This window comes from Suncus etruscus, chromosome 1, assembly GCF_024139225.1.
Source record: "Suncus etruscus isolate mSunEtr1 chromosome 1, mSunEtr1.pri.cur, whole genome shotgun sequence".
Lineage (NCBI taxonomy): Eukaryota > Metazoa > Chordata > Mammalia > Eulipotyphla > Soricidae > Suncus > Suncus etruscus.
The window spans coordinates 31,150,290-31,169,027 of record NC_064848.1 but is presented as its reverse complement, the minus strand read 5'-3'; the positions used below and the strand labels follow the sequence as shown (position 1 = coordinate 31,169,027).

Below are 18,738 nucleotides of genomic sequence, written 5' to 3'. Positions count from 1 at the left end.
ATTGCTAAGTGCCCTTGATAACCAAGATTTTAAACTTGATATTCTTTTTTTGTTGTTGTTTTTGGGCCACACCCCTTTGATGCTCAGGGGTTTACTCTTGGCTAAGCGCTCAGAAATCGCCCCTGGCTCGGGGGGGACCATATGGGACGCCGGGGGGATTGAACCACAGTCCTTCCTTGGCTAGCGTTGCAAGGCAGACACCTTGCCTCTAGTGCCACCTCGCCGGCCCCTAAACTTGATATTCTTGCTTCATGTCTTTTTGGTTACTTTAGATTCCTGGTCAGAGATAAGAAATAAGTTAAGAAAATCATACGTACATTATTTAAAAAAATGCCAATGACCAGGAATTCTATATTTACAACTTCTCAGTCTATTTTATGAATCAACTTATGGTATTTTAGTAGTTATTGCTACTTAGATTTTAAACTTAAGGATTTAGAACTTAAAACTTAAATGTTTCTATAATACTGTGATTATCTGCTATGAAGATAGGATATTTTCTTTCACAGAATATTTTAGTATCTTTATTTACTAACATTACCATCTATCACACACATTTTAGCTGCTAAAGCAAAATTCAACTTCAGAAGAAATACGAAGAGAGCTGTGTGAGAGCTATCCAGAATATATCGAGCATTATGACTTCTCTTGGACTACTCTAGGGAAAAATATTTTTAACAAATTTTGCCTGAGCAATATGACCCTTTTAGAATCATCTCTCCAAGAGCTAACAGACCGACTTTCACAGGTGAGTGCTCACCATTTAATATGATCAAGATCTTACAAATGAGAAGTGCATTGCTTCTATTCCTGAATCCACAAAGTAACTCAAGATGACACAGAAAGCAAATCCATATTCTCCATAAACTTGGGGATGCTGATGAAATTTATTCATCAATGGCATGTGTTCCTCTCTCAGTCTAAGTAAAATCTACTCTCTATTTAAATGTACAAGATAGAAATCATTTTTCCATTGAATGAAAAATAAAAGAGTGTATTACAGTTAATAGAGATGAATCTTTGTAGTTGGTGTGGCTTTGATCTATGGTAATTGAAGTTGGACTGCCTTCTCTAAAATCTTGATGTGTGATTCCTCTAGATGTGACATACTTATTAGTTGAGCTTATAGTTATGGAACTTTTCAAAGTCAGAGTAAATAGATGACCTCTTAAGTTTTTTCACTAACATCAAAAAGCTTATTTTTGATAAAAAATACTTCTCACCAACCAAGAACATAACATTCTGAATTGATCATAATCATTAGTTGTTTTAGGCTTTTTCTAAATTGTAAATGTAAAACACTGATAAACTACATTAGTAAGATGTAGTTTAACACAACTATGTTTAATAAATGTAGGTGAATGTAATAGAAGACCAAAAATGTTTGAAATTAAAACGTTTTTGTTTAAAATTTAAGAAAAATTAAAATTAAACACAATTTTATAAACAAAAATAAATGAAACATTTTTAATTTTTTATTTTTTGGGCCACACACAGGTGTTACTCCTGGCTATACTCAGAAATCACTCCTGGCTCAGGGACTAAGGTCCATCCTGGATTGCTGCATGCAAGGCAAATGCCTTACAGCTGTGTTATCTCTTTGTCCCCATATTTTATATTATTTTTATTCTAAGAAATATTTAACTTATAAAATATAATTTAACAGATATGTGAAGATAAAATTAACCTGACTTCAAATGTTTTGATTTTTGCAGGCTTAGGAAGAAAAGAATTTTATTTAAGAACACTTTAAATGTTTATAACTTTTCCAAGGAAAAGTTGACTTGAAGGTGAACAGATGTTTACAAGAATTGTTTATATGAACATCTAGATTTCACAGTTTTTAAAGATTGTTAATAATATGGGCCCGGAGAGATAGCACAGCGGCATTTGCCTTGCAAGCAGCCGATCCAGGACCAAAGGTGGTTGGTTCGAATCCTGGTGTCCCATATGGTCCCCCGTGCTTGCCAGGAGCTGAGCACTGCCGGGTGTGGCCCCCCCAAATGAGATTGTTAATAATATAATAATATAATTACAAAATTAAAGTCACATTTTCCCCTACTCTGATTTTTTTAAGGTATCAAGTGATCCCCAAAACCAGAAGAGAGTGTTTCAGGAAATGGTCAAAGTGCTGTCCTTTTTCTCAGAAGTTCAAGAGCAGGCCACTGTGTGGCAGTTCCTCTCTAGTTTCCCAGATGTGTTTCAGAATGTTACAGTACAAAGCAATGTATTTGATGTTCTTCGAAATGCAAACAGGTAAGAAGACACATAACGCTTGTTTAAAAATGTTGATGTTACCTGTGATATTAGCCTGTAGGCAGGTCATTTTAAACACAGAGCAAAAAATTACTTAACACCTTATTGAGATGTTAGCATTGGACTTGAAGCTATGTTAATACAAGAAGAAACACATACTGTGCTGATATGGGTTCTCCAATGAAAGGAAGGAAGGAAGGAAGGAAGGAAGGAAGGAAGGAAGGAAGCAAGGAAGGAAGGAAGGAAGGAAGGAAGGAAGGAAGGAAGGATGACTTTAAATTCTACATTAAAATTACAGAAATACACTGTATAAATAAATCAAGATATTTGATGAATATTATACTATCAAAATAATCTAAAGGCTCTCACATAATACTTTTTTATTATTTTAATTAAATATTGATTTATTGTGTTTGAAATCATATCTAGATAACTATTTGGAGCATGAAGAATGTTTTGAGGGCTATTTAAATGTGTGTATCTATTGGCATGGCCATTACATGAGTGCATATTTTTAAAAATGCATAAAAATAAAAAATTGTTTTCGTTGGTTTAGTTTCAGAACTATTATCTGTGCGTATGATGGCTCCTGGCATTATGCTATACAGAGGATTAAATATGGGCCTTGAGAAAGCTCACCAGAAGCTCCAACACTTTGATCTATCTTCCCAGCCCCTATAATGGCAAATTGTCATCAAACCTTTTGTTCTAGTGATTAAATACTTAAGTAAATTAAAAGAATTAAACCATCAGGTAGATCTTTGATATGTGTATATAAGCTTTGAATTCCTGCAAGGCATGATAAGTGAGCCATTTCACTTTACTACACTTCCCACTGCAATATTTCAGTCTAATTTTATTGGATGATGTCTACCTGATGGTATTCCCATCATGCTTTTCAGATGGTAGTAAAAGGAGAAGGATGGGGTATACAAATCACCAAGAGGACAGCATAAAAGATATCGAGCTAATAAAGGCAGGTGGTGAGTTGCATCAGTCCAGAGATGCTGAGAAGTAGTGTTTTGAGGGCCAGAAAGACTGTTTTACTGAGCCAGGGTCCTGGGAAGTGATCCCTGAAAAAGCTTCTATCAATAGATATGAAATTTAGAAAATATATTGGATGCCCTCATATTTCCCATATTTCAAAGATACGTTATCAGGACTAGGTATTGATTTAATTTAGGGGTACCTCTTGCACAATCAGGTTATATCAATGTTTGCTTTATTTTACACATTTTCTTATCAGTGTCACACAGAAGAAATTACTTTTGATGGATAATCTCCCATATAAACATTAGTGAGGAATATCTCTCTCCTGAAAACCTTTATTTATCAGCACAGATTATTACAAAGGCAATAAATCTGCAAATTGGCTTTCCAAAGTCATCATAATATCTATCCATATAACAATATAATTGCATTATTTGTGAAATTTAGGCACATAGTGCCAATATTATTTAAGAGACTTTCAGAAAGAAGAGAAATTTTACATCATATTTGGATTCTTGTGCCAGCCAAACAAACATTAATATTAAATCAATTGGAAAAGGAAAAGAAAAAATTTAATTTTTTATGTATGAACAATTTATATGAATATAAAGTTTGCAGTAAATAGGAAAATTCAAGTGTATTTGTATGGATTGGGGAAATAAGAGAGGGTGCCAGGCCTTCAAGAAGGGATGAGGGTAATTTTTGTGACCAAAACAAGGCACTTTTGATGTTTGCCCTGTCATATAGGTTCTTCAATAGGAAGATTATTTATGGAGGTACTATTAGTTCCTGTAATCTGCATTCTTCTAGGTAGGAGGGTGAGTGGAATTTCTCTTGAAGCTCTTGAAGCTCATGGAGCATTGACTGGTCTTAGTTTGAAATAAACTGTCTGCTAAGGTTAGACATCTTGGAAGGCCCACTCTGAACATCTTAGAATATATATTAGAATATATTGAAGAAGCTTATCTTTCAGTTCTAATAATAAGAATATAAAATAGTATTTGATCACTAATAAATTTCTTTTTTGGAAATATGAAATAGATTCAAGCATAAATGAATTTACTAACGATCCACTCCTAAATAGACTTCATCTTGTTAACCTAGACATCTTGGAAGACAGTATAGTTGGTATGGATATTTAGCTTGAGATTCCCTGTAGTAGTAGTGCCTATGGGCCTGTAATGAGAGAATACACTAATTAGGGTAGGCCCTGCTTTTTCAAAAAGCATTACCATTGACTTAACAAAAGATAATTTTGGGGCTGGATGTGATACCACAGTAGGCAGGGCATTTTGCCTTGCATGTGGCCCACCTAGGTTAGGTTCTATCTCTGGCATCCCATATTGTCCCTTGAACCAGGAGTAATTTCTGGATGCAGATCCAGGAGTAATTCTTGAACACTTCCAGGTGTGGCCTTAAAACAAAAGAATAAATACTTATTATTAAATATATATATATCCTGTTCCTCAAGCTAATCTTTTATCTGGACTTAATTTGAAATGAAAATAATTTCCAGTATTTGAGTTCTCTCTGTAATGAAAAACAAAATGATGGTATCCTTGCTCCAGAAGCTGCGGTTCTTACTAAATTATTTTTTAAGGCACAGTAGAAACAAAGAGTAGGAACTTTGCTCTTTTACTTTAAGGACTTAGTGTCTTAAGGCTTAAGAATCATGAAAATGTGAAGGACTCTGTTTAGTTCAAGAGAACATTTTGTTGAGACGTTGTGCATGAGGAGACAAACAAGTAATTAAATGACAAAAAAACACATCTTGTCTTTTATAAGAATAAGTTTCTATACTGTAGCTTTTTTTTTCCCTTGAATAACCTTTTGTTTTTGTCTGCAAACCTTGATATGCAATCTGGTTTAATTGTCAGCGTGCTGTTAGTCATGCAGAAGGTTTACCCACGTGTCACAACCAAGGAAGGCTTCAGAACTCTCCATAAATCTGTGAAACATCTGTTGTACACTCTGGATTCCCCTGCTCAAGGTATTATATTTCCATCTAACTTTATTCAATTCTGCATCATAAAGCCCTTTAGAAATATAGACAGAGTTCAACTAAAATAATCCTTTATAGATTATTTTATTCTTAGGTAAAGGCTTATGCTCTGGTTAAATTTAAATTTCTAGCTAATTAAAATGTGGAGGAAGGGAGAAATTGTTGATAAAGAGGCCTTATCTTTCTAGGATCTTTATTTTGTTGACCATGATCTCTCTCTAAGCCTGTGAAACTTTGTTTATATTTGGAATGGAAAGTAAGTATTAGGAACTAAATATCAAGAAATAGTTTTCTGAGCCGGAGCAGTAGCACAGCAGTAGGGCATTTGCCTTGCAAGTGCTGGCCTAGGATAGACCTTGGTTTGATCCTTGGGCATCCCATTTGGTCTCCCAAGCGAGCGGTGATTTCTGAGTGCCTAGCCAGGAGTAACCCCTGAGCATCACAGGATGTGGCCCAAAAACAAAAACAAAAACAAAAAACCCAGAAAATCAAAAAACAAATAAATTTTACCTCCCCCACCCCCAAAAGAAATAGTTTTCTACTGGTACTGTTTTATAAAAAAAAAACTAAACTGAATTTTTGTTTTTTTTTTCCTTTGGTGGTAGTAGTGAGAGTTTTGGGGTGTGCCTTCATTTCCAACCCTTGGCTTTTTATCAAATGATTTTTTTTCATTGTTCCTTAACCAATCATTGTGAAATAATGATAACAGGGTGTGATTAGCCCAGTGTAAACTGTGGTGACTCCTACTAAGGTTAGAGCACTTTGCTGGTGAATTGCAAAATATCTTCTCTCCAAATATGGAATAGAATTATGCTCCATAAGTATAGAAATATACATATACATATACAAATATTTGAGGCTCTAAGGAATAAATCTCTGCTTTTAAAGCAAAATGGTTCAATTTATGTGTTTTAAATGATATTAGAAAAATGATTTTTCAATTGACAGTCAAGTTTTCAATGTTATATTTACATTTGCATTGCAAAGAAAGTATCTCACAGATTAGGTCACACACCAATAGTTCATTATAAGATCTTAACATAGTAGTTTTCATGAAAATAAAAACACAATTTGGGCAAGGTTTTGAAGAATTCTCACTGAAAAGTCTAATGTATTCTTGGTATCAATATTTGTTAATCCAGAGATATGTTTTTATGTGTAGTGACAGAATTAATGATTAGTCTATAAAACTTAATGTTAAATTTAACAGTCTTGGACCTTTGGAAAAGTTGCTTATTATTTAAAAAGAGAAAATTTATTGTCTATATAGTCTATGTATATATTTATGAGTCTACTTATATACAAGTACAAAGTCTCTGCAATACCTAAGGTTAAGCTCAGAGATGAACACTATATGTTGAACATCTACAGCTCCTGCAGCTCTTTCATTAACAGAGATATAACAGAAACAGATATAACAAAAAACCTTTTATCTGGTTAATAATGTCACTCAGTTTTCAGCATTTAATAATGACCATGTTTCTTCAGTATGCTGAAGATTTGAGTATGCATTCTAAAATGTCACTGAAGAGCTAAGATATAAAGGAGAAACAATAAGGAATGTGTTTGCTTATTTGAATGTAATTACATTTATTGGCATCTTTTCCCCCAACCCTGGGATATCATTAGTGGGAGTATAAAGAAATTATTGCTTCCAGGAAATCACCTGGGGATATTTGGATATTTGGAGTATCTGCTACAATTGACCTAAGATTGGCTCAGACTTCAGCCACTGATGCTTTAGACTACACTCCTCACCTGATCAGTTTTTCCAGTCACCCCACCACAAACAAATCTCTCCACATTCTATTTCATCAAACCTCATCCTTTGTCTATCTCTGCTTCATCTTTAATTATGACTACACTCTGAGTTTTTTCCTCAACAACAATGATAGTTGATAAACCCTCTTAGGAAGATTGGTGCCCCTAAATTCTATCATAAATGATCATATTCTTAGCTCTGCCCCACTAAGGGGGGTTGCTTTGTGGGTATACTCAGTATACTCAAAGTGTGTATACTTTGGAGTTTTCTACAAATTACAAACTTTTGTTGTTTGTTTGTGGGTATAAGAGAACAAAGGAAAGACCTTATAGATGCAAAGCATGTGTCTTAGCACTGAACTATAGTCCTTAACACTGAACTATAGTCCTGGATACAACGTGTTCTGAGAGCAGAACTTACATATACTGCTCACTGAAGTGTGATCTTTTGGAAATTTATAAATTCTATAAAATTACAGCTTCAAATAGAAAATCATTCTGCCTAATGAAAAGCAATCTATGAAGTAGATTTCTAAGTCTATAGGCATACATTTCCAATATGCTTAATCCTACAAAAAAAAAGTAAAATCTCACTTTTTAAAAGGTCTATAATATTTTCCACTTCATTAATACCTATTTGCTACAGAATTTCTTCCAAAATACTTTATAGTACAGAAGGAAAAGTGGCCAGAGGGAAAGGCCTTACTTAACTTGGCAAATCCAAGTTTATCATTGATAGGTGAAAAGTTAATTTTTATTAGTTATTCATTTTAATAGGTTGATGAATAAAAGAAGCTCCACAACTATCATGTAAAACTGCCAATTAACTTGCTCTGGATCAGGGAGGAGTTTAGAGACTTTATTTGATCTCAGCAAAATGGTTTTATGTATTTCTACATGGCAAAAGCATCTATCTAAGTAGAGTTCTCTCTTGGATCATCCTATATATAGAACCCAGTCAATAATCAATATGACCATTATTAATCAGATCTATTTATTCTGGGTATCTCCACTTTTGGCACTTTAGCTCACTGAATCATTGTTATCAGTAGAGCAGATCCAGGAAAACAGCACTATAAGACTGAAAAACTAAAAAAGTCACTCTGCTGGATCCTGGGGATTATATCGACAATATTAAAATGACTGATAAAGAAACAGACAGTGAGACCTTTAGTTTTGTGGTAATCTTTTTTCACATCAATACAAAAGCACCTATCCCTGAAAAGTGCAGTTGCTGGTAGAACACGTATTCTCCTGGTAGGTCTATTAACAGGTTTTAGTTCACAGTGGTTTTTAATCTTTTAGCAATATAGACTGCTGCTGGTCCACAGGGAAAAAAATCTGCAATTTATCATGAAATAAATGCTTCATTTTGTAAAATTAAATTTAACAATGAATATATGAAGTGCTACCATAATAAAGATTTCTGTATTACCAATTGCAAATGTTACTTCTCTTTTCACTGGTCTACAGGTGTAAAATCATGGAAAATGCTGTTTTAAGGCATATTAACAAGGGTAAACAAGAGAAGTGTTCATGCTGGTGCTAGAATATTGAAAATTATTAGATGATTGTTAAAATCAAAACATAGAAATATTTGGATTATTTTTAAGGATTTTTCAGTGTCTAAAGAGAATACTGAAATAAGTGTTATGGTTTCCCCTAAAGGATTGAGTGAAAGCATTGGTTTTATGTTTTTATTTATGCAATAACCATTGAAAGTATCTTTATAATTGTTCATGTGAAACCTTTGACATAGTTACTCCATTATGACACTGAAAGACAGGACTAGCTAATTTAGAGACCTATTTAGCTTCTAAAGGTTATTTGCAGTGTTGAATTCACTCTTCAGTGGTTTCTATTGATCCCAACTTTCCAAACATACATTATTTGACTGCTCAGAACACTTCTGGTAACATGAGCCAATTTGTATTTATAGATACATTTAGCAGAAATCAATGATCGCTTTTTGAAGGATGAAAATTATAGATTAGTGATGACAGACATTTCCTAAGACTACATCTTGACAGCTAGATAAAATAAAATAAAATTTAGTGACCCTTAAAAGAAACTTGCTCCATTTTACTAACAAATCACATGATACTCAGTATACATTATAATATTTAAGTGTCAACTATGCATTTAAGTCTTGGGATATAAATAGTGCATGGTTGTATGAATGTAGAAATTTTTAGAAATACATATATTTGGCTATTAGAATTATTTCTCTTAGCATCTATTTTCTATAGATAGTATCTTTCCAAGATTCCAAAATAAATAAAAATAAATAAAATAAAATAGAAAATGTATTTTTTTATAAAATCTCTTGGAGAAAAATTAATTCTTTGTGTTTTCTGCATCTTCTTACTAATTTGAGTTGAGATGATTTTTTTCTAAGAAAATTACATCCTTTAAGCATACATGTGCAATGATCATATATGTGAATGGTATTGCTTTAGGTGGCTCAGACAATACAACGTATGGGTGGAGTGAAGATGATGTACAGTCACTGTCCCCAAGCAGCCTGGCCGCACAGTAAGTCTTTGTTGGTTTCTTTCTCAATTGTTAAGATGACTGAATACAAAATCAGAACAATTCATAAACATAATTATTTTATCAGTGTGCAAGACAATGGAACATATCAAATAAATTATTGACTGACCAAGGAAAAAGATATATTAGAAGTATAATAAAACCTGAAAGTTATTTGTGAGGATTAGTCAATGATACTTTGCTTAATACAGTGTGATGATAATTCTTTTAGTTCTAGGATTGTACAGGCAGATGCAATGTGTCTTGTCTGGATTGATGAGTTAACTGTAGGACCAATTTTCTATTATTTTAAGATAGTTCACCAAGAAAGGAACATCAATGCACCAATTTTTCACATTTATATTTATTTTGCTTTAAAAAAGTCAAATTACTTTCACACTCAAAACAGTCAATGGAGAAGTAGTTTGTTTCATTATTTTGTTTAGGTAGACAAAAGTGCTTCTGGGTAATTTTATTTTGGACTCTTATAGGGGCATGTATATGTTATCCCAGAAATAGAGAGAGGAATGACAGTAGTAACCTTGGCTTCTAAGGACCATAAATATTAGTAGTTCCCTGAAGTAACTGTAATAACCATGGTAGGAAATGCAATTGACTGCTTGTAGAAACTAAAGGAAATAAATTCCCTGCATTTAAGACAGATTTACACATTAGAAGACCTCATACATAAAGGTTGTTTGGGGTTGATAAATTATACTATTGATATTCTTAGGACTTTAGTTCTTAAGGATACTTCTTGTGATAAAAGAAAATGTGTACAAGTGAAAACAAATTGTAGCACTGTTTGTAATCATGTGCTTCCATTTCAAAAGTGGATTCTATGTAGTTTACAGACTTTCGATTACTTCATGAAAATTTCTCCAATTCTAGAAAAATTTTATGCAAAATTTTCCATAAACAACCATCTCGGATTGTTATCACCTTTCTCCTCCTTCAAAAAGACTGGGCACGGGTTTCTCTTAGAGCAATTGAGAAGCTAGTGGCAGTTTTCAACTAGACCGTATGCATTTTTTGTTTGTTGGGGGGAAGGAATGGATGTCTAATGCAGCAGTGCTCAGGGCTTACTCCCGGCCAATCTGGTAGACCATATGTGGTGCTGGGATTCAATCTGAGTTGGCTATGTACAAGGCAAGTGTGCTACTTGCTATGTTATCACTCTGGACCCCTCATGCACACTCCAAGTTCAGTCACCAAAACTTACTTTTAACTTTGAATTGAGAAAACTGGATGCTTATTGCTAACGTCAGGTATGCTTATCAGTACCTTGAGGCATCCAGAGCATTGATAATGTTAGTACTTAGACCTGAAAATTCCACAGCAAATGTAATTGGTTGCTGACAGCTAGATGACAGTTTATTAGAAAAAATCCAATATTTTAAGATGGTTCTTACTGAGATTGATGAAATTAAGGAATATATTTGAACTTCCTTTCTATTCCCTTTAAAATAATCACAGAGCTGTAATGCTTGGCTTTGGGATTTGGCATTTTTTAAAATATTTTTAGAAAGTATTTTTCTAAATATTTTCAACAAATATTAAAATACTAAATAATGTTCCCCATAACTTTTATTCTTTTATTATTTTTGTTCTAAGATTATTTTAATGTTTTTGCATATATGAACACACTGATGGCTATACATTTCCATAACTTATCTTCAACTATAGTCATTACTGGACATGTAGACATGATGAGAGTAAAGAAAATAAATCAAATGACTCAAAGGCATAACTAGATATTATGTTCCAACATCCAAACAACCATGGGACCTTAACTTTTGAAGTACTTAAATTCCAATTTTTGAAAAACTTGGCCATCAAATGAAAGTAAAAATTGCTTAGATGATATTTCAAGCTCTCTTCTTTCTAGTCCAAAAATCTGCCTTACACTTGAAACTCACCATGAGGCTTTCTTGTGTGGTCTCATCTGGAAGAGTAGCCAACAGTTTGCTGTTGATTTAAAGTGAAAATGTCCGAGTTATAAGTCCCATTAATGAGTATGAGACAAACACAATATTGTGAGAAAAGATAGAGATGGTAAAATTTTCTGGCATAAACTATTCCAGAAATGCCTCTGTGGGAACTTCTCAGATTAATGCCGACCATCTTTGTTTCTGCTTACTTACTCACCTTTTAAATGGCTATTAAATCAATTGTATTATATAAAACATAAGTATTCAATGATAAACACGAAACCAAAGGTAAACAGGTAAAAAATACAAACTCAATTGGATTACTCTTTGAAGTTACTTAAATGAAAAGTATTTATCTAAATTGCTCCAAATATTAAATAATTGGAATTTTGAAGTTACTCAAGGATTCATTGAGGGTAAGCCATTACTTGTTCACTGTTAATGCAGGTATTATTCTGCATGTTCTGAATATTTATTAGCTTAGCCAGGATCTTTCAAGAACTTTCAAAGCAAAAAAGTTATCTGTGTCAAGAGAAGTCTATGACTTGGCACCTGAGCAGATCTAATTTGTTTAAATAATTGATCATTAAATAAAATTAATAGCTTCATATTTTTGAAAAAAATGACAACTTTGGGCCCGGAGAGATAGCACAGTGGTGTTTGCCTTGCAAGCAGCTGATCCAGGACCTAAGGTGGTTGGTTCTAATCCCAGTGTCCCATATGGTCCCCTGTGCCTGCCAGGAGCTATTTCTGAGCAGACAGCCAGGAGTAACTCCTGAGCACAGCCAGGTGTGGCCCAAAAACAAAACAAAACAAAAAAAAAAAAAAGAAAAGAAAAAAAGAAAAAGTAAAATGGCACCTTCATTCCTAAAGTAGTATTCCTATTTGTTAGATATTTCCTAACAATAACAATAATAATAATAATAATAATATACTTTTGGTTGTTTTAAACTTTAAGCTTTTATATGGCTTATCTCAGGCACCTGAAAAGGAAGTAAAATTTTTCTTCTAATACTCAAATAAAAGCTAAGTTAAATGTCTAGTTAATTTTTATTATGGAACTCAATTTAAAGTAGATGATCCCCAAGTCATCCAGTTTTATTTATTCTCTCTCTACATAAACTCGAGTGAATAATAGCGAAATAATTATAAAATAAATCAAGATGCAGATTCAAAGTGGAAATAACCATAGCACATGGATTTACTCATATATGTCACATATATGTCTCAAATATTACTTATGTTTTTATTTATCAGTCAACTTCAAATCAAAGCAAAAAAAGTTTTGCTTGTTTTATTGTTTTGGGAACACTGAATTGGCTTTTAAAAAATAGAAGGGAACATATATTTGTTAGTTGTTTCCTAGTACTTCTTAATTACAATTAAATAAAATTAACTTTATCTTGGTTATTTTCTATATAGCAGATCATCTAATATCCTACTAATATCCTACCATTCTCTTTAACAAAAGAAGAAATTGGGCCCAGAGGATGGTTGGCAAGTATAGGGGAGATTAAAAAAATACTAATAAGAAAAAAAATAAGCAACATGTGGGACATATTTACACTAAAGAATTATTCACTGGTAGCACAAATTCAAATTCACCAGGCTGTCCTGTATTGCATTTGGCAGCTGTAACCCAGTATTTTTGTTTTGAAATAAATGGGCCCAGAATTGATCTTACTCTCTCGAGATTGAATATTAAAATAGTCTGATGTAACTATAATGTCCATAGGAAAGGGGACTAGATGAAAGGAGATGTCCATAGAAAAGGGGTCTAGATGTTCTATTTAACATCACTTCTAAGTCTACTCAGATCGAATCTTAGCAAAAAAATTTGCCTTATTTTATGGGACTAATTTCTCTATTTTTTCCTTATCTTTAGGCTCCTTATACTAGAAAACTTTGAAGATGCTCTCTTAAATATATCAGCAAATAGTCCATATGTTCCTTACTTGACATGTGTGAGAAATGTCACTGACAATTTGGCCAAGGGATCACAAGGTAATTCTCTTCTGAACATTTAAAACACTGTTCCTGGTGGCTGACTTCGCCCTAAAATCAATCTTAGCTTCTAAATGTTTCAGTTTCACTCTAGTGCTTGATATATAAAGGAAATATCTAATCATTTTATGTTACTATTGTTTCTGTGATTGCAGCCTAAGCTATCTGGAACCTGGACAAACTTAAATGTACAGTGGCCATAAATCAGATAATGTGATAATGGTCACCTAGAAAAACTTCTCAATTGTACAGAATCATTAGGGACTCAAAACATTTCTTGACATGCTTTTCCTCTGCCTTTAATAATATTAGTTCAAAAATATAATGTAGAATAGAAATACTCGGTCCCCAAAAGCAGGTTTGTAAAGTACTTAAACAAAGAAATTTTGTTACAGAGTACTTCTCTCCCTACACTTACACACTTTGTCTTCAAATTTTTACCTACATGGATAACCAAGAATGTGTATTTAATTCAATGTTCTTTTCCTCATTTATTTAAAAAAAAGTATCAATGTTTTTACATTTTTATAGAAACTATGTTTGCTTTTTCTATATTGAATATATTTGCAGGCAATAAGCACAAGAAATATTTAAGTTTGGTGTCTGTTTACAGGCATAAATTAATCAAGGTTGGAAGTATATATTTATGTCAGAGTGATTATGCAATCTAGTCTTCTACAAACACGTCAGTAGGGTGGTATGTTCAAAAATCAGAATTAAAAGTATATTTAGTTCACAGAAAGCAAGAACTGTGTAGCTCCTTTGCTCTCTTGTAAAGTATCTATGAATATTTTAAAATAATGAAGTTTATAGTGTTGTTATTCAAGGAAAGATAAAAATTTTACTTGTCTTTTATTTAATCGAACAAAATATTATCTTAGAAAAAAACTCAGAAATAAATTAGGTTAAAGGTGTCTTTCAAATTAGCCTCCTAAATGATCTTGCAATTCATATATAAGATAACTCTTCTCTCCCGCTTTTACAGAAGAAATTTAAGACTTCTTCAGTCTACAATTAGATTTAAAAAATCATTTCTTCGAAATGGTTCCTATGAGGATTATTACTTCTCTCCACTTCCTGAACTCCTGAAAACAAAAGTAAGCCTGCAAGAAAAACACAACTGTCAAAACTTCCATAATACTATGAAAAGACATATATTCTGTTTAAGTTTTAAATTAGTATCTTCATAAATACTGAACCTATTTTGCCTCTAGATTTCTGAGAAAATGTACTCTAGTGCTAGAGAATAGTGTTTTGTCTTTAATCAATGGTTTTCTCTTCTCAAAATGACCCATACGAGCCTAATTATAGAATGCATATACTTTAAAGAATGGGCAATAATAGCTATTTTGTTAAGTTTCATAATTCATAAAAGCATTCATAAAATGGTTTCTAATTTAAAATGGTCTTAGTTTTAAAAACTAGTAAAAGTTGATTTCCAAAACTTATGTATTAGACTTCACAGTATACAAAAATCCCAGAAGTTGACTCACTTTCTCTTTATAATGGCTCCCAGAAGTAGTAGCTAATAAATCATGTTAAAAAAAAAAAAGTGTGATGTTTAACAAAGGAAGGAAAAGCAATACTCTGAAGTTTGTAAAACTCTGAAGTTTGGCTAAGTTGATTTATGTTTATTTGTCTACTATTCATAGTTTAAGCTCATATATATCATATACAGGTTATCATGAAATTAACGTTGTTTCTTAAATAGTCCATTAATTTAGAAAGCAGCATTCTTACTAAGAACAGAAGTCTAATTGTATTTATGTGGGCATAAATAAAGTAAAATTAGAACTGTTTTATTCAGGGCAAACAGGATGACTTATTTTTAGTCAGCATGGTATAATTAAGCAGGCATCCAAATCATTATGTCTATGTGTATTACAAATAAATATGCTAGTTAGATTGTTTAGCATTTATTCCTTGCTTCTACCAACCCCAGATTCCTAATATACTTAATTCAGCACTATCTGTGTAAATGAGAGGTAATTTATGCATTCATCTAGAAAATTCCTCCTCATCCTTCAAGGATGACTAAATGTCACTCCTTTAAAATTGAAGGATCAAGATTCTGTTTTCTAGCCTAGATAATGACTTTGTGCTCACGTAATTTTACCTTTGTTCATTCCATTCAATGGCAACTGTGCTCCCATAATACTTATCAATTTCTTCAAAAGATGTTATCTCTCATCTCTCCTTGTCTGCCACAAAAACACTTATAACTTTAATGGAGGAGTTAATAAAACAGGCCAATAGTTAAAGTACATAGAGGAAAACTGTTGTGATATGTGGGAAGCAAGATTCTTTGTATGGTGATTGGATATATAAGTCTATTGCAAGGGACACATGTAAGACAAGAAATTTGTGAAGTTGCTAATACTATGCATCTTTCAGTCTGTGTAGGATCAGGTAATAGTGCACCACTACTTTTGCAAGAAGATATTGGCAAGAGTGATCACAGATAAGGGTCATGCCTCTAGCTGCAGGATATTTCACTGGCAAAGGTGAAAAAAGCATCTGTAGAAAAGTGAAGCCATGGTCCCAAATACTTTTTATGTGTTTGTGACCATTGTAAACCTGAAGAAAATAATCTCTCAGAAGTTTTATTTATATATATATTTTTTATTTAAACAACTTGATTACATACATGATTGTGTTTAGGTTTCAGCAATGTAAAGAACATCACCCATCACCAGTGCAATCTCCAATGTCCCAAATCTCCCTCCTCCCCACCCTACCCCACCTGTACTCTAGACAGGCTTTCTATTTTCCTAATACGTTCTCATTGTTAGGATAGTTCACAATGTAGTTATTTCTCTAACTAAACTCATCCCTGTTTGTGGTGAGCTTCATGAGGTGGCTGTAGCTTCCAGTCTCAGCAGTTTTCAAATGTTCATTCCAAAAACCAGTATTGCTCCGCTGTATAGAACAATGAAAAATTAGTGATGAAATATCCAATGAAAGTCAGTTTGGTCTGTGTGTAGTTATCTAAACAGAAGTGAGTGAGTCTTTTCATTATGGGAAGGTAAATAAATAAAGGAAGAGACAAATTCAAGAGTGTTGTAGGAGATTCAGTTGACATTGTAGCCAGCATGGTAAAGGCAGAAGGAAAAAGCATTCTTATAACAGTGAGGTTTTTGACTCTGGCTACTTATGATTTAAGGCCACAGGACTTTAATGTAAAGTTCTCCCTATAATCTCAGATTATGCATAAATATTACAAAAAGAGATACATTTTGTATCTCTGATGCAACACATTTAGTGCATAGGAGGAACTTGAGATTTAACTTCACGTGTTAATATGTTTGTTAATAATTTGTTCATATGAACAAATAAGAATGTTAATATAGAAATCTCGTGATATAATTGCATTTCCTAGTTATCAATTCATAATCAGTGTACACTAGGGAAATGAAAACAAGGCACTCTCAATTATTTATACTAATGTAAAGAGAATGGGATTAAGAATCATTTAAGTAGCATCCATGGTTTTCTTCAACTGCTCCTGTGAAGATTGCATTATTCTAGAAGCCACCTAGGTAGATTTGAACTACTCTTTTGTCCCTTGCTTTCTTACTTTTGCTACCTTGACAATTAGAATCCTAATTCTGACAGTTACTTAAACTTGCTCCTTCCCAGGACTTTATTTATGGTAGTTCTATGAAGACCTCTACCCTCAAAAATTCTTATAGATGACCACATTTTTTTCTCCTTCTCACCAAACTATTTTAATCAAAACATCTTATTCTTGCATATTTTTCCTCCTCTCTATAATATTGTTTTATTTGTTTGTTTATATTTGGGTTTTGGCCTACACAACGCAGTACTGAAGGGTTACTCCTAACTGCATTCTGGAAACATTCTTAGACTTCGAAACTATATGGGATGCTGGGATTGAACTCAAGTCAGCTCCTCAAAAAGCGCCCTACCTACTGTACTATTGTTGTGGCCCCGTAATGTCTTTTTGTTTATTTTTTTTCCAAGGTTTATAATAGTGTGAATACTGTTTCAATAATATAATGATGTTACACCATATCTGCCACCAGAATATTAACACTCACTCCTACTCTCCCCTCTCTTAAATACTCCTCTTATTTTTTAAAGAAAACAATAGCGGTCTTAAACTTATAAAGGAAACATAGGCTTCCCCGTGTCTTTTGGGATATTCTTGTTGGAGGTGGAATCCAGGGCAATTTTCATCACACACCCTGGTCTTGTTGAGTTTCAGAAGTGATTTGCGGCAGAAAGGGCTCTGGTAGAGTTCTTGCACTGGGGGTCCTTCTGGAGCTGAATTGAGTATCAAGCAACAGTCCACATTTGTGTGTGGAGGGGGGAGAAGGAGGGCCACAGAGCATGGGTCAGCAGGAGTGTTGGTTGTAGTTTCTTGCCAGGGGACGAGATTTTGGGCTGAGTGGGTATCCGTTAGCTTGGAAGCTGGGTGATGGCTTATTGAGGCAGGAGGTAGGTAGGTCTTGATACCTAATTGGTTAAGACCTGAGGATAAAGATCTTTAATAAGGCGGGATATCGGATTAGGATAGAGCAGTGAAGGGATAGTAGGATTTCTGAAGGGGGGAGGACACGTCTCTATTCTGGCAGTCTATGAGGCCAGCCAAAAGTACTGTTTTAGCTTGAGAGTTGGCAGTGAAAAGCAGAGCTAGCTTTGCAGTAAGTACTACTTCCTCTCCTTCTTGCTTTAATCCTTGACCTGTGCAGTAGAAATGGCCTTTCTTAATTTCAAAATCATGTCTCCTCTTGGCATCTGTGTGAATGTCTGTACTCAGTCAGATGTATTCCTGGGGAAGGGACAGTATTTGTCTTTCCCTAGTGCAGGAACCTGTTAACCACTTTGACCTACAATACTGGTAATATTGGTAATACTTTTTGCTGGAACTATTAGGGAGCATGCAGATGCAAATGCCAGTTTGGGATCATGCCATGGCCAAGATCAGCTTCTTACGTAGGCCATGTGAGAATGGAGATTAATAAGACTGTGTGTCTTATTAATTTAAAATAAATCATTTCTTTTTAAATAATATTATTTCAGTCACTCTAATTTATCCTGGCCACACTCCATGGTTCCACTTCTCCACGTCCTTCAATCCTTAAACCCTTTGAATCAAGACCCTTATTGCTCCAAGTTTTTCCTAACAAAATTTCTCACAGACCTGTTTGCTGGCCATCCAGTGCATTTTGTGGCATAGCATGGTATAATTATGTGCTTTTTTGTTTTTAATTTTTGGCCCTGATAAAATTCCTAAAA

The 18,738-nt window shown here is 33.6% G+C and overlaps 1 protein-coding gene across 1 annotated transcript in view; it reads left to right on the top strand.

Moving 5' to 3' along the window:
* The window catches only part of ABCA12 (ATP binding cassette subfamily A member 12), a 216,814-nt gene that overhangs the window by 89,275 nt on the left and 108,801 nt on the right, over positions 1 to 18,738 (top strand). Inside the window, 6 exon segments of the mRNA XM_049768435.1 lie at positions 563 to 748; positions 2,078 to 2,256; positions 5,124 to 5,236; positions 9,469 to 9,544; positions 13,358 to 13,476; positions 14,464 to 14,573. Coding sequence (XP_049624392.1) covers positions 563 to 748; positions 2,078 to 2,256; positions 5,124 to 5,236; positions 9,469 to 9,544; positions 13,358 to 13,476; positions 14,464 to 14,573 — 783 coding nt within the window.